The sequence below is a fragment of the Phycodurus eques genome, chromosome 1 (assembly GCF_024500275.1).
Source record: "Phycodurus eques isolate BA_2022a chromosome 1, UOR_Pequ_1.1, whole genome shotgun sequence".
Classification (NCBI taxonomy): Eukaryota; Metazoa; Chordata; class Actinopteri; order Syngnathiformes; family Syngnathidae; genus Phycodurus; species Phycodurus eques.
In genome coordinates, this window is record NC_084525.1 from 13,371,206 (window position 1) to 13,388,143 (window position 16,938).

The window sequence follows — 16,938 nt, forward strand, 5'->3', positions numbered from 1 at the left end:
ACGAGAACACTAGCGAAGATACAGTAAGCCAAATTTCACATCCTGAAGCTCCCACAAAGACGAACCGGCAATGTAGCAGATGTCACGCGCTATGCCATTCCGCTTAAAGGCACACATACAATAGAGTGCAGAAATTACACTTTGTAAACATCTTGAGCTCTGATGGGCAGTGTGGTTCACGCAATAAGATACATACTAGCACTAACAAAGAAAGAAGAAGCATTCACAATCGAATATTGTTAATATAACGCGTTTTTCACAGTTTGACGAGTATATGCCTGACAATATTGTTATATTGCCTATATATATATGTTTATACATCATTTGTGTACCAATATTCATTATTATGAGAGATATAAGTGCAGCGTGTTTGATGCTCATTTTCGTTACCTCGTCAATGGTGTTTTTCATTCATTGTGTGTTAGCCTTGAGCTAGCGATTTTTGTGGGGGAAAAAAGAAGTCTGCAATGTATTTGAACATTCAGTAGGTGTCATTATTTTATGTGTTTAGTTTTACAGTGAACGTCAAATGAAGTGTCAATAAACCACTATAAGTGAGCAAGAGTCACTCTTACGCCTTGCTACTATGTTAGCACCTTAGCAACCTGTCGTTGTGATCACGTGGGAGTTGCTAGATAGAAGTGCTGGAGCTGAGCATGAAATGGACAGCTTGCATAGGAGTGGTAAAATCGGAGATTTTAGATCTAATCTTTTTTTTTGATATTGGACCAATATACGATCTCAAAGATCAGATCGGGACACCCCTAGTCTCAGCCAGATGTTCTCGTATATTGTTTTAGTACTTGCTCTCCCATTAAGATCTTTGCTGAGCTAAGCAATACCACAAAGCTCAGAGTGAGGCATTTGGAGGGTTTCTAAAGACATCGACTAGACACTTTAAGTCATCTTCACAGTGACATCTCCCTGGAATGTGTTTTCATTTATTTCAAAGTCAATGGCCCTCTCAAAGGCCTTGATTTGTATTTTATTTATTTATTTATTTTTTTACAGGATTCCTCCAAATCTTGAATATCACGCCTGAGTGCTCTCGGCATACTTAGCAGCCAAATAGCCCCATGAGGTGAAGAGGTGCACGGCGCTCTTACATAGCCCGTTGAGGCGAATTGGTAAACAGGTCCCCGCCCGCCCATTGACTTTGCCACCATGTGGAAGATTCAGATTGCACCGCCTGCCGCCACCAATCCGGTCGGCTCAAACTGTTGGAGAGTCTCTGCTGACATGCGTCACTGCACTCTCCTTGACTCACTGGCAGAGTGCTCTATATGTATGGAAATGAGTCGTAATCACCATAATATGTGTCCCGTCTCTTGTATTGTAACCGCGTTATTATATTTTCCCCAGCTCAATGCCTTTTTGCCCTTTATCCATCCAATTTCACTCTCTCCGGGTTTCCTAGGTCTTTGCTACTTTTCTTCCCTTTTTGCTGTCCTCCATGTTTACCTTTCCACTCGTCCACATGATAGAAGCAGGTGTGCAATTAATTATGCTTAAAATGCTTCCTGTGTGTGCTGAATTTCCTTCCTCAGCGTCACTGCACCTCCCGTCCGTAAACTTCCTCACATTTTGTGACTTTGTCAAAACATCTTCACCACCGCCACCATCTCATTACCAATTACCAATAAGACCACAAGGTGTGTTTGTTATTGTAGCACCGAGCCTTTCTTAAGTATCTCATTATTTCCCCCATGCAGTTGTGACATGAGGAAAGTAAAAGTGCTAGAAGAGAATCTAGAAAATGTTTTTTCACTCCCACATCCCTTTTCCTGACCTGATGCTTTCTCACTTGATAAGTCAGCACTGACCCTCGTGAATGTGCCAGTCAAGAAAGTATAATCATATGTGAGCATAGTTTTTTTTAAAGTATTTTGAAATGATCTTATGTCGCCGTTTTCTCAAAATCCAGCGTAATACCCTGAGGCCCTTACTTGAAAGAAAAGGCAGACATTTCCATGCAGATTTACTGGCGACGGTCCTCCAAAGCTAGGAGAACAAATGGCTGCCAAGGTATATAGCTTGAAACGTCCATTTTGTTAGATTTGCTCACATGAGTTTCTGTTATATATTGTACAGACTCAACCAGCTACAATTTTTTCTGTTCTGTCTATCTCTAAGCAAAATGACTGCATTCTTAACGAGATCACTCCAAAATATACCGGAAATTTGGCTGAATGCAGTAGTGCCTTTTGTTTGCTGAAACCTGAACTTTTTTATTTTCCTTCAGGAGCGTAGCAGATAGCGTTTCGAAAAATTTAACAGAATGCTGGAAAGATGACAACCAGAAATAGTTTGGCCAGCTCAGATTTTATACGGACGTTGCGCCTTCGAGCACTGGCATATACAGTAGTCAATTGAAGGCACATACTGTATGCTGCATTTATGTCATATCTAATACCAGGAAAACGTGCAGCAACAAAGTGTTTTGCTATCACATATCTAGAGAGCTTAACGACAAGCTCATGCCTCCTAACATCCAGCACCTTCTGAACTCTCAGCATTAAATTAAACTTATTTGCCCACATGCTGGTTGATATGCTACAGAGAGGTCAACTGAAAAGACTATTTGTTAGAGAACTAGTTTCATGAAGACAGGGGGATGGAAACAAAACTTGCACTGCATCATTGGTAGCTTACCTTTGTCTGCCAAGTCTGCGCTTAGCTGCAAAGCAGCCCTTATAGTTGCTGTTGCTGAAGCAGGTGCAGGGCAGCTTGGCAGAGATGTTCACAAGAGGCAAAAACTATGATTCCTCTAAAGATCTGTAATAAAATAAAATCTACACACTTTCTGCTCAGACACAAGTGCTGAAAGCAATTTTAAATGGTAAATGCACTGCACTTATGTAGACCTTTATTTACACTATCACAGTGCCCAAAATGCTTTACAAAGCCTCACATTCACCCACTCACACACACATTCATACGCCAATTAGATTCGATTAGGATAGGATCATCTTCATCTTCCCACTGTCCTTCTGGCTAACAGGCAGCTTCTCCATGTAGGGTTCTTCAGCTTCAGATTTTTTTTTTGTCTGAAACTGTGCATTTAATGCAGCGGGGGGCGGAAATGGTCCTGGCTTCCTGCAGAATTCCCGCTGGATACTTTGATCCTTCCAGCACCAATGCCTATTGAGCTAGAAAGCTTTAATATGTATATTTATGTGTGTATTTCATCACAGATAGGAATTCAATTATGTCAGAGCTATGGAAATTAATTAGAAAGGACAGAATAATCCTTTTAATTTAATTATCAGATTTTCAAGAAAATGTTTTTTTATTTTTATTTTTTCGACTATTTGGAACTGTTCTCCCTTGCTCCCACTTGAATACTATTCCTGAGGTTGCTAGGCAACAGTGAACTGTTGTATATTAGTTTTTTGTTTTGTTTTCTGGACTGAGGGCTGGCTGGGAGAAGGGGGCACAGCAGGAGCAGCATCGAGCGCGCCAGCCAGCGACACACCCTCAGTGGGCACCTGAGGCACAGAGCTAATGAAAGCTGGGTGAGCTCAGCAAACCCCCAGCAGTGAACACAAGGCCACAGTGGGGTCAAAGTAATGGCAGAGAATGACTTCCAACCAGGGGGCTGAAACAAGAATCCCCTGGGAGAATGCAGAATGTTTTACTTATTTATTTATTGGTGGGCTTTTTTCTTGAAGCTGAGACACGAAGTAAGGCAACTTTGTTCGCTATGCAACAAACTTTTTTTTAACAGGATTTTCTGACAGTCCTCACAATAGGAATCGGCTCTGTCATAAGTATGCTAATCAAAGTCTCCACTGAAATGAATGCTGCTCTTTCATTATGTTGTTCTCTTACTCTCTGTGATTGACACGCTGTAATCTTGCTAATTAAGTACCTCCACTTTCTGTTTCGGTTCCATTGTGTTTGAGTTACAATAGCCCGGCCTGGCTGTGAGCCACAATATGGAAGCTTGTGTTAGATACCTGTTATTATCCCTAAGCGCTTAACTATCAGTCTTCAGAGGTTTTTCTTTAAGCACATTATGCTTGGTTAAAAAAAAAAATAATAATAAAAGACTGATATACAGTTTCAAAGATACATGCTCTTTCTTTGAAATTAGTTTATGACAAAGAAATTAGTTGTTGTTGTTGTTACATTTGTGCAATTGACTCATCAATAGTCATGTAGGTTAAAAATAAAAATAAAAACATTAGAAATCGCACTTCATAAATGCACAAATGATTAAAAAAAAGTTTAATTTTTCATTTCATTTTCATTATTTTGGTGAATCCAAAATTTCCAGGGGTTTTACACTGAAATGGAAACACAGGAGCCAGTGACAATCACCTATTTTTATTTTTTTTCCAAACAAACATTTAATTTCCATTCTGTAAATGTATCTTCTGTAAAATTGTCAGCACACACTTCATGCCCATGTTGCATACAAGTACCAATTACGGCCTTATACCGTCTTTGCAGTCAATCAGAGAGGTGACGGGCTACGTGCTGGTGGCTCTGAACCAGTTTGACTACCTTCCACTGGAGAACCTGCGGATCATCAGAGGTACAAAGCTGTATGAAGGCCGCTACGGGCTTGCCATTTTCCTCAACTTCAGGCGAGATGGGTACTATGGATTGAGGCAGCTGGGCCTTCGTAACCTCACAGGTAAGTGATAGTTCAATTTAGTGATCGTTCACTGGTTATGAGCTTCAGAAATACTGTAGGGAAAAAATGAGCACTTTAATGGCACAGACACCTTTATCATATAAACAAATAATCTTTATGGAGCCTGAGGAGTAAAAATACGTGACAGAAATCTTCATTGCCGATTAATGTTTCCCTTCAAACTACAAATCTACTTTTTGTTTTGCTCATTTGGAAAACGTCACAACGTCCTGCTTGTGTTTGACTGATGCATTATTAATAGCCACAAAATTAGGGCTCAGAGTTTGATGTCACGTCACCGTTACCAAATCAATTTTGTGTGTTGTATGGAAGGATCAGATATCTGTGAGAATCCTTATTTTCCCTTTTAATTACATTTCTGTTTATATAATCAAAATTGTTGATCTTTTGCCGAGTGTGTTCATAAATGGCTGTTTTGTGGTTAGTGTCCTTGTATAAACACACACTCACACACAGTAGTTGATTGTATTTGCACTATTTCTCTACTTTGATTTGCGGTCAGGACCTTACAATCAGCTCATCTTCTGGAGACGTGGCGCAAGCCAACATTATCCTTTATCATAGATTTGAAAGTGATCTTATCAATAAGAGGCTGCTCTGCCATTTACTCCAGTGGCTCATTTCCTCATTATCACCTTAAGAAACCAAACAAGCAGTTGGGGGTCAACATGACATACAGCGTAGTGTGAGTCAAGTGGTTCGTCATGCATCCCGGTGCCATTTTATTTTTATTTTTTTCCCACAAGCTGTTGATGGAGAAGTACTGGCGGAGCAACAACTGACAAGTTAACGACTTGCAGTCTGAGGCAAACCAAGGACAGAAGGTCACTCGCTTATCATGTTTGATGCAAAACAGTTTTTAGAAATTCTGCGTAAAACTCATTGAAGTTCTAATCTGCCACCTACTGCTGGAATAAGGCATTTCAACAAAGCTGTCCGTCCGTCACTTTTGAAATGACTGTTCCAGTCTCCCCTACTCCCAAACCCCTCGCGGGTAAACCCTAAACCAACGAAATGGAAAATAGAGCTGTTGAAACCCGCAAGCTAAATAAAATTGGCAAGAGAAACTGTCAATAGTTCAATATCCAGCGTACAAATACGTTCTCTAATCACTGTGGCGTTACAGTACCTGTTAATGTGGAGACATACACATACATTTCCGGGTTCACCGTAAACCATTCAAATCATCTACATTAGAAAGTAAACATTGTGTTTTACAACAATATCTAACGATATTTATATTGTTAGATATAACGATATTTTATATATTTATATATATATTTATATATATATATTTATATATATTTATATCGTTAGATATAGATACCTGCGGATAAAAAAAAAAAGCTAAGACTGTGTGTGGCCGAAATGTACAAGGGCAGTATACGTACGTACGTACGTTTGTTCCTCTCACCGGCAGTTCCAATCAGCGAACATCTTTTAAAATACTGTTTCGCTGATTCTTTAGCCACCCGCTTCTTCCAAATATTAGTTATTCTTTTTATGGTTTACGGACATGGAAGATGTTTTTCGCCTGTTGTCCGGCTCTTCACCCTTTTCTCATCTCGATCATGCTTTTTGTGTCATGTCTCCGGACCTCAGCTGTATGTCACTGGCGATCGAGGTCCGTAGGGAGATTCAGCAGCCGACTGGGAGAACCTCTCCACGGCATGACAGCTGGTGAAGTGGCAGCAGTGTTACGACTCTCAAAGTTGTAATCAAGTGGATTAAAGTTTTCGCAAACCACGTCGCTGAGTCATTAGCAAGTTAACTTACACACACACACGTTAAAAGAAATGAGATCAACAAAGGCAATAAGAACAAATCAGTAAGGACAAGATAAGTGCTGGGTCGTGACCACCCACACCGCTGCTGGCAGCCACCGGCTCCTCCAAAAGAGGTAATTGTTATAGTTTATACAGTAATTATTGTGCGAGTATGTTATGCTACAGAAATTCAAAATAATATTTTTAGTGAGTGTTTTACAAGTAAGCCCATTGCTTGACAAAATGTCTCATTTCCGTGACGTCATTTTCAGTGCGCCACCAACTGGGAAATGAATCGGGTATTCACTAATATAAAAAAAATAATCAGCATTTTGTATTGGCTGGGTGAAAATATATTTTTCTAACCCCCCAAAAAAGGAGTGGATTCCATCTTTAAGAAGCTACTGATTGTATGGAGTGTGTGAACCAAACAAACGGTTGGTCTTTGGCATTAGTCTTGACAGACTTTGGGGCAATTGACTGAAATCTGTTGTGGTGTTGTTCTTTCTGTAAGAATAGAACAACATTCTCGAGCATGTCGAGTTGTGGCCAATGGAACAAAGCACTTCCAGCATGCATGTCCTCCACAGTACAGCCAAGGAACAAAGACATGTCAAATCTCAACATTTTAGGTGGAAAAGCGGCATGAATAGATCCTCAATAATTGTGTCAACTTCCAAATCTAGGAGGGGAAAAAGAGGAGCTACTGCACAAGAACGCTTTAAAGTGTAATGCTGTATTTTCTGCGGGGTACAAGTTGATCTGACATTGGGGGACTGTGTGGTGATCTTAATCACACAGTGTTACTGGGAAATGAGGAGGGCCGCATTTTTTATAGCACAGATGTCCAGGGTTTTTTTGTTTGTTTGTTTTTTTTAACAATCATTGAGTCGGCGGAATGGTCAGAGTTCCTATTTAGGGATTTGTTTTAATGATTCTCTTACACAGTTGGGCATACACTGGGCATGGGCAAATTAAGGGATTTTTCAGCCTTATTTTGAGTTGCTCTCTTTCGTTTGACTGGGCCATTTTCAAGTCTGTTTGCATAACGTTTGTTGCGTGGTGCATGGGGGAGATGATCAAATATCTTACCATGGCGTGCCATACAATGATTAGGTGAAAATATTTCACTGTAACAATGCTCTCTCACAGTTTAGGCAGAATTTTGAGTGGATTTCTCAAACTCAATATTTCCCGCAGTGGTTTGAATCAATCATGGCTCAAAATATTCAGCTCTTTACAGTTGCAAAAAAAAGTATTTTATCCCTTTAGAATTAACTGTACTTCTGGAGGTCACTGATGGTGTAGTGGTACAATCGCCTGACTTTGGTGTGGACAGCGTGGGTTCAGTTCCCACTCAGTGACGGTGTATGTGAGTGCGAATGGTTGTCTGTGTCTATATGTGCCCTGCGACTGACTGGTGACCAGTTCGGGGTGTAGTCCACCTTTCGCCCGTAGTCAGGTGGGATAGGCTCCAGTGCCCCGTGACCGTAACCAGGATAAGCGGTGTTGAAAATGGATGGATGCATTTCTGGATTAATTGGTCATATAATGTCTTCTGAGCTTTATATAACAATAATAAGAAGAGACAAATAGAGTTTGCTTGAATTAATACCACACAAACAATTATTTTTTCATGTTTTTCTTGGACACCCCATGTAAACATTCACGGTGCAGGTTGGAAAAAGTATGTGAACCCCTCCAAGAGCTAATCAGATTCCAGGCTCAGCCATCCTAGAGTCCAATTAATGTGATGAGATTAGAAGTGTTAGTTAGTTGAAGCTGCCCTACCCTCTAAAAAAACCGCACACATCTGTTGCCCGATGTGAATTATGCCTCGCACTAAAGAGCTCTCAGAATACCTACAATTAAGCTTTATTAACTTGTATGAAGCTGGAAAGGGTCACACGAGTATTTCTAAAAGCACCAATATTCTTCAGTCCATGGTAAGACAGTGTCCTTAAATTGAGAAAATGTACCACTGTTGCAGCTTGTCCCTAGCCGGCCTGTAAAATGGTCGCAACAGCACAGTGCAGAATGCTCCGTGAGGTGAAGAAAAATCAGCTAAAGACTTCTCAGACACGTTGCGTTGTTTGGAAGGAACACACGACGCTATGTAGGAAGAAATAAAGGCACAGCAAAACCACCATCAAAACCTTATCCCAATTGTGACGTATGATGGAGGGGGCATCATCGTTTGGGCCTGTTACCTCATGGCCTGGAGACATTGCTATCGTCAAGACATTTTACAGGATAACTTAAGACCATCCATCCATTTTCTGAGCCGCTTCTCCTCACTAGGGTCACGGGCGTGCTGGAGCCTATCCCAGCTATCATCGGGCAGGAGGCAGGGTACACCCTGAACTGGTTGCCAGCCAATCGCAGGGCACATACAAACGAACCACCATTCGCACTCAGATTCACACCTACGGTCAATTTAGAGTCGTCAATCAACCTACCATGCATGTTTTTTGGGATGTGGGAGGAAACCGGAGTGCCCGGAGAAAACCCACGCAGGCAAGGGGAGAACATGCAAACTCCACACAGGTGGGGACGGGGAATGAACCCCAGTCCTCAGAACTGTGCGGCAGACGCTCTAACCAGTCGGCCACCGTGCCTACAATTTAAGACTATCTTTCTGTAATTTGAAGGTTTCCTCTTCTAGTCCAGTTCTATCTGTGAGAGTTCTTTTATGTTCTGCTTTTCAGTTTTTTTCTTTTAATTTCAACTTCCTGCTTTGGGCATTGGTTTTTTTTCACTTTCTATTTAGGCTGTCAGGAGGAGGGGTGGGAACTTTGTGTGAACTTTTCAAACCTATAAGAAGGGAGCAGAGCGCCCTTTGCTGTCCGCCACCATTTTGAAAGCATTTTACACACTGGCCATCTAAGCTGGCTTTTGCCTGAGTCTAGGCCTGTCATGATAAAAAAACAAAAAAATTCAAGAGATAGGTATATATTATAAAGCGATAGATAGATATATTTTCCCCAAAAAATATCACGGTAAACATAATAATTGTTTTTAATACCTCTGAAGAGGAAACCGGAGTACCCGGAGAAAACCTACGCAGGCACAGGGAGAACATGCAAACTCCACACCGGCAAGGCTAGGTTTGAACCCGGGTCCTCACAACTATGAAGCAGATGTACTCACCAGTCTTCCACCGTGCCGCCCTACTTTATTTTCCAAGTCAATGAAATTTACAGTGGATACATTTTTTGATCATCAACAACTACTTACCCTGTATTACTTTCAACAATAATGGAGATGCTATTAAAGAAAATCCTTCATGATGACAACAGTGATTTCTATTTTTGCACAAAATTCCTTAAAATAGTGTTGCGAGAAAAAAAAGGCTAATACCAATAGTGCTTGTGCCTTTTCAAGAGTGAGAAAATAGAGGGCTGGAACACATTAATAATGGAGCTTGTGTCATCATTAAGGCACTGATTAGCAGAACATATCTCATCGCTTCAAAGGTTGCTTTGCTCACACAGAAAATGCTGCTGTTTACATGGCAAAGAAAACCCTCAGTGTTCTTGTTTAATTATTTTTTTTTTCCTTTTTTGGATCTTTTCGCAGAGTTCAGCAACCAAATTGTTACTTTAAAAACCTGAATAAGAAGCACTCCATTGTTATGTAATCCCAAATACACCTTGCCCTTCTTCTCTCAGACTGTCACCTGCAGGAAATGTACCAAAATTAGCCTCAATGATCTCCAACCTGTTGTTGCCTGTCATTTCTCTGCCGCACAGCAAATCTATTGAACGTACGCTGGCATTCATTGTCATGCAAAACATGATGATGTGTCATTCCATATTTCTTGTCTTATTTTCCATATACTTAAGTTCCAATTTTCCCCTTTTTGTGTGCAGGGCTTCTTGCGCAACCTTTTTGTTTCGGAGGCCCCAGATTGCTGCATATTTTTTAAACTTGCTTGTTGTTTGACCACAGATGCGCATTAAATATTGGATGTAATTTTTTTAAAACTTGTCTGCAACCCCCCTTGAACGAGTCCATGACCCACTTTTTGGTCCGTACACACCAGATAAAAATTACCCATGTATGTGTGTCCATTTTTGTTTGTTTGTTATGAGGAGTAATACAAATATTTACAGAAACTATTTTATAAAAATACACCACAAATACAATACATTTTCTTATACAACTTGAGCTCCAGATACTGAATTATATCTTTTCACAGCCATGACCATATAACATACATATGTGAAGTATTTTTAAATTAACTTCAAATATTACAACAAGCATAGATCATTTTACACTTGAGACTGTGTGAGTCCTGGGATGCACAGGTCATGGAAACAATGAGTCCCAACCCGAGGACAATGAGTCCCTGCTTTTGCTCTCTCTTAATATATCATGTGTTTAGGCCTGTCACGTTAGCAATTTTTTTCGGACGATATATTTTCCCCAAAGCTTTCACAGCAAACAATAGTATCGTTGATGTTTTTTATGCCACTGATATCAAGATATTAGAGCATAATAATGCAAGTACATACTGTACTTTTAAAGAACAATTCACTTTTAATTACAATTCTAAGAGTAATGAACATTGTAATGTAGAACAATGAATACAATATCTGAGATAAAAAATGTAAATAACACAGACTCAGGTTCTGCTCGCAAAAGTTTTACTTGAACAAAAAACAAGCATTTGGCACAGAGGGTCATTAATGCCTGAACAGGCAGTATACTGTCAATCAAGTTTCCTGTTGGTTAAGAAAAAGTGCCAAGTAGCAACATTAACAAACAACACCACTGACCACCATGGCACCTCTGACTTCTGCGTTGACCATTCATGAGACGCATCTTCAAACTGCAAAAGACCAACAAAGCGACGGGCTCAGATTTTGTGTCCACATGGAACAACCATTTGAACTCACATTCATACGTACAGAGAATTTAGAGTCTTTACTTAACCTACCGCTCATGTTTTTAGGATGTGGGTGTACCCGGAGAAAACTCGCACAGGCACGGTGGACCGGGGTTCAATCCCCGGCCCCACCTGTGAGGAGTTTACATGTTCTCCCCGTGCTTGCGTGGGTTTTCTCCGGGCACTCCGGTTTCCTCCCACATCCCAAAGACTCTTAATTGCCCGTAGGTGTGAATGTGAGTGCGAATGGTTGTTTGTTTGTATGTGCCCTGTGATTGGCTGGCAACCAGTTCAGGGTGTACCCCGCCTCCTGCTCGATGATAGCTGGAATAGGCTCCAGCACGCCCGCGACCCTAGTGAGGAGAAGCGGCTCAGAAAATGGATGGATGGACGGATATATATATATATATATATATATATATATATATATATATATGCATGTATAAAATGGATGGATGGATATCTTCTTCTTTTCCTTTCGGCTTGTCCCTTTAGGGGTCGCCACAGTGCGTTATCCTTTCCCATGTAAGCCTATCTCCTGCATCTTCTTCTCGAACACCAACTGCCCTCATGTCTTCCCTCATGACATCCATCAACCTTCTCTTCGGTTTTCCTCTAGCTCTCTTGCCTTGCAGCTCCATCCTCATCATCCTTCTACCAATATACTCACTATTTCTCCTCTGGACGTGTCCAAACCATCGAAGTCTGCTCTTTCTAACTTTTTCTCCAAAACATCGAACCTTGGCTGTTCCTCTGATGAGCTCATTTCTAATTTTATCCAACCTGGTCACTCCGAGAGCGAACCTCAACATCTTCATTTCCGCCACCTCCAAATCTGCTTCCTGTTGTTTCTTCAGTGCCACTGTCTCTTATCCGTACATCATGGCTGGCCTCACCACTGTTTGATAAACTTTGCCCTTCATCCTAGCAGAGACTCTTCTGCCACATAACACACCTGACACCTTCCTCCACCCGGTCCAACCTGCTTGGACCCATTTCTTCACTTCCTGACCACACTCACCATTGCTCTGGACGGTTGACCCCAAGTGTTTAAAGTCCTCCACCCTTGCTATCTCTTCTCCCTGTAGTCTCACTCTTCCCCCATCACCCCTCTCATTCATGCACATATATTCTGTTTTACTTCGGCTAATCTTCATTCCTCTCCTTTCCAGTGCACGGCTCCATCTTTAACGTTGTTAACCCGGGCCACGACCGATCCGGTATGGAATTCTTTGGATGAACGCTCATATTTGTTTGGCAAAGTTTTAAGCCGGATGCCCTTCCTGACGCAACCCTCTGCATTTACCCGGGCTTGTGACCGGCCTACAGTTTGCACTGGCTTGTGCCCCCCATAGGGCTGCATTTTATATATATATATATATATATATATATATATATATATATATATATATATATATATATATATATATATATATATATGTATGTGTGTGTGTATATATGTGTACATATATATTTTGCATGTATATATATATATATATATGTATGTGTATGTGTGTATATACATATACATACATATACCCATATATATATATATATATATATATATATATATATATATATATATATATATATATATACGTATATATACACGTGTATATATATACACATATATATATATATATATATATATATATATATATATATATATATATATATATATATATATATATATATATATATATATATAAATATATATACATATATATACATATTTATATGTATATATATAGAGAGCTGGGACTAATCATCATTTTCTTGTGTTGATCCGCTAATGATACCCTCTAAACTCCACTCTGACAACTGGGATGCTTGTTTCACTATTTGTAAACTAACAGAGCTTGACTTTTGTCCTCCTTTAAGCTTTCTGGTTTACTTACTACTGTGCTTACAAAATCATTGTGGCGTGGTTATAGTCTCTCCTCAAATCCCCACGGTGACAACATACTGGTAAACCACCTTTGCTTATTAGCATGATTAGCATTAAGCTGCCTGCACGTTCTTTGGCTCGGTCTTCCTTTGGCTCGTGCTGATTGGTGGACCGCTGCTTGATTTAGATACAGGACAACAGAAGAGTTCTTATTCGGGCCGCAAGTCCATCCCACCATTTTCTGCAGCGTCTCCAGTTCCATTTTTCCCGACAATTTTTGTCGGGGAAGCACGGTGGAATAGTGGTTACCGCATCTGCTAACACATAATTTCCGAGGTTAGTGGTTCAAGTCCGGGCTCAGGCCTTCCCGGTTGGAGTTTGCATGTTCGCCCTGTGCATGCATGGGTTTGCTCCTCTGGCTTGCTCCCACCATCCAAAAAGATGCTTCTTAGGTTAAATGAAAAAATTGAATTAGTGTGAATGGGTGTTTGTCTATATGTGCCCTGCGATTGGCTGGCAATCAGTCCAGCGTGTACCCCACCTCTCACCCAAAGACTCACAGGTCAGGCTCCAGCTCACCTATGACCCTCATGAGGATAAATGACATGGATGGATGAATTTGTCAGCCCCACCAGTTATAATAGTTTGACACCACTCCATTTGCCTGTGGGCGGGTTTGAGTTTAAGAAAATACAAAGGGCTAAAAAATAGGAGTGTTTATGTCCCAGTGTGCTTGTAAGTGCAGGGGGGAAGGTGCAGCAAAAGTGGGTGGCAGAAAGCAGTGAGAGTGATGGCAGGAATTCAGCATTCATTGAAGGCTACGTGTGGACAAAAAGTGTCATCTGCCTCCTACAGACTCTTCAGTGCACAAAGCATTTTTCATCAGGATTCATGGCAAAAACAACATCATTGGAGACTGCAAAATTTAATCAGGGGGTTTAAAACATAATTATCAGGAAGGGAGTGGTGGCGTTTTGGATTGGTGGATGGGGGGGGGGGGGGAGGGGTTATCGTGAAACGCACCACCCCCGCGCTGTCTGCACCTCGCCACTCTGCTCCCATTTGTCACTGAGCTCAATATCTGTTTGGCTGGCAGAGCTAATAATGGAGAAGTGGGGAAATGGGACTCCAGAGACACACCTTCCCTCTGTGAAGATCAGATAAGTTTTTCCCGGCTCTGCTCGCAAAGATGGTGACATTTATAAAAACACACCACACTATGTTGAAAATGTGTCGCTGCAGGAGTATGACAGTTCATTTGGTCCTGGTCTACTCTTGGCCCGTTTTGCTGATTTGTCACTTTTATTGGAGTTTTTGGATTGTCTACCAGCGGCTTGTGTGTGGTCTGCTGTCCAAACTGTGATTCATAAGATCAAAGAAGTCATTTTCACATCATCTGCTTTCCTTCTCACCAGTTTTTCCCTCCGTGTTCGTCTGAGCAAACAAGCTCAGAGGCATCGTACATCGTACAGTGGAGTGCTTCACACAGTTCCACACATCGCTTCCTCTGAGACACGCTGCTTGTTTTGCACTCAGGCCTTGTGCTCTAATAGTGTATTCTTATATGCAGACGACAGAAATTAGCTATTTTTCAAAGCTCAACGAACATAACTGACCACTTTAATAAGTATACAGATCTAATGAGAGCTGTGTTAAAAAGTCTGACCTAAACATGTGAAATATCCATCCATTTTCAACACTGCGTATCCTGGTTAGGGTCACAGGGCCCTGGGGCCTATCCCAGCTGACTTCGGGCGAAAGGCAGACTACACCGTGAACTGGTCACCAGTCAGTCGCAGGGCACATATAGACGCAGACAACCTTTCGCACTCACATTCACACCGTCACTGAGTGGGAACTGAACCCACGCTGCCTGCACCAAAGTCAGCCGAGTGTACCACTACACCATCAATAACACATGTGAAGTAGTTGATCTAAATTAATATTGGAAATGTGCATGTGGAAGTGTTACCACTGCCGACTACAAAAATATATATATTGTCAAATTAATACTTCTGTATGTCAAAAGTTAACATTATCTTTGACAAGGCAGAATTTAAAATAGAACTCCTGTATTGGAGCTTGTATTGGATCTAAAGATGTATTTGGTAAAAATGTTCCTATATTTAGAAATCCATGAACTATGCATCCAATTAATACATGTGCATTGCAATGGAATTATTCAGTTATCCAGATATTCACCCACAATGCCAAATCCTTGTTTATTTTCAATTCCAAATATTGCTCACTTGCAGGGAAAATATTTGGTTTTCTTCCATCTGGAGTAAAAACCTACACAGTGACCATGTCAACTGGAGGATGAAAAAGACTTATATAACAGAGACAGCACCCAAATGCTGTATTATTATTCTTGTTCTCGTGTTGCCTCACGTGTCCAATGTTCAAAGAAAAAACCTGAAAGATGGATACCACCTATTGAGTGGTGATCAGTCCAGGGTGTAACCCTGCCCCTCTCTAGCCCTGGGGTACGGATGGATGGATGCCAATTGGTTCATGGCAAGGCGAGGGGTGCTCTGTTTGAACTGAATGACTGTGGTATTGGATGCATTCTCTTCTGCCTCAATGAACTTGTCCCCCTCCAAGATGACTGCCACATTCTTAGTCTCTCCCACTTCATTGAATCATTATTTGAAGCGGATCTTTTGCAGGTGGTGTCTGTTGTTGACAGAAGAAGTAGTGGTCTCCCTAAATGAATGCAATTTGTTTGAGTTCCCTCGAGTTCTGCTTGCAGTTGTGGGGCCACTCAGAGCCCTTTGCCAGATACTGGAAATTGGAAATCCCCACTGGTAGTTGGCGAGTCACTGGAACAAGCCGCAACCATGCATGACAAGTTTGAAAACAAAAGTCACAAAGGTTTTTGCTTGTTGCACCAAATTTTTATTTATTTATTATTTTTTTTACAGAAACACTTACTTAATGATAGCTCCCAGCTGGACAGCTGTTTTTACATGCACAATGGGACTTTCATGAAAAGCAAAACAAGTGTTTTTAATCAATTTGTTACTCATTAAAGAAGCAGCACTCCTCTTTGTTCGAACAAAAATTACAACGTGCTTTCCTGGGAGGATCCCAGAAATCACTTGTGGCATGATTAATTGGCATTTAGGAGGTAAATCCTTTGCTTAACTCTTCAGGTCTGCCTACAAACATACAGCTTTGTCTGCCCCATCTAGCCAAACCGTGCTCAAAAGCCTTTAAATGGGAAGGTAAGTATCAGTGGAATTGTCTTTACAGAGCTTTGCATGATGTGCAGGCTTGTACCTGGGCTTATTTTCCAAGAAAAAAAAAGAAAAAAAGTGATCAACTCTTCTCTACTCTCCACCTAACCCTCCTCAGATACTCAGCTGTGTGTCACACCCTACGAGACAATACTAGCAAGCGTAAAAACGCGCACTCATCATTAGAGGACAGATCGCTATCACGGCTTTATTCATCAGCATAATTAGACCGAGACAGAGATGTAGGACAAGTGGCTAGCAGCACTGATGAAAGCTCATCAGCGAGCTCCCTGCAGAGCATCATGGTTACTGGCTGCTGCCGGCTCCATCATCGCCCACAAACGACTTCAGAATAGCAGCTCTTTGCGCCGCTGAATGAGAGTAACATGAGCATAATTGGCTACTGAGCAGGGTTTGGTGGAGGATGTCATTACTACTTCCTTAATATTCTATAACTATATATTTCCCAAAATGGTGTTGCTACTTTACCT

General features: G+C 41.1%; 1 protein-coding gene across 2 annotated transcripts in view; it reads left to right on the plus strand.

Annotated features, from left to right (window-relative positions):
* The window catches only part of LOC133405123 (receptor tyrosine-protein kinase erbB-4-like), a 199,175-nt gene that overhangs the window by 110,949 nt on the left and 71,288 nt on the right, over positions 1-16,938 (plus strand). For both annotated transcript variants that reach the window (XM_061681842.1, XM_061681933.1), the window contains exon 3: positions 4,456-4,642. In XM_061681842.1, the coding sequence (XP_061537826.1) occupies positions 4,456-4,642 (187 nt within the window). The remainder of the gene's footprint in view (positions 1-4,455; positions 4,643-16,938) is intronic.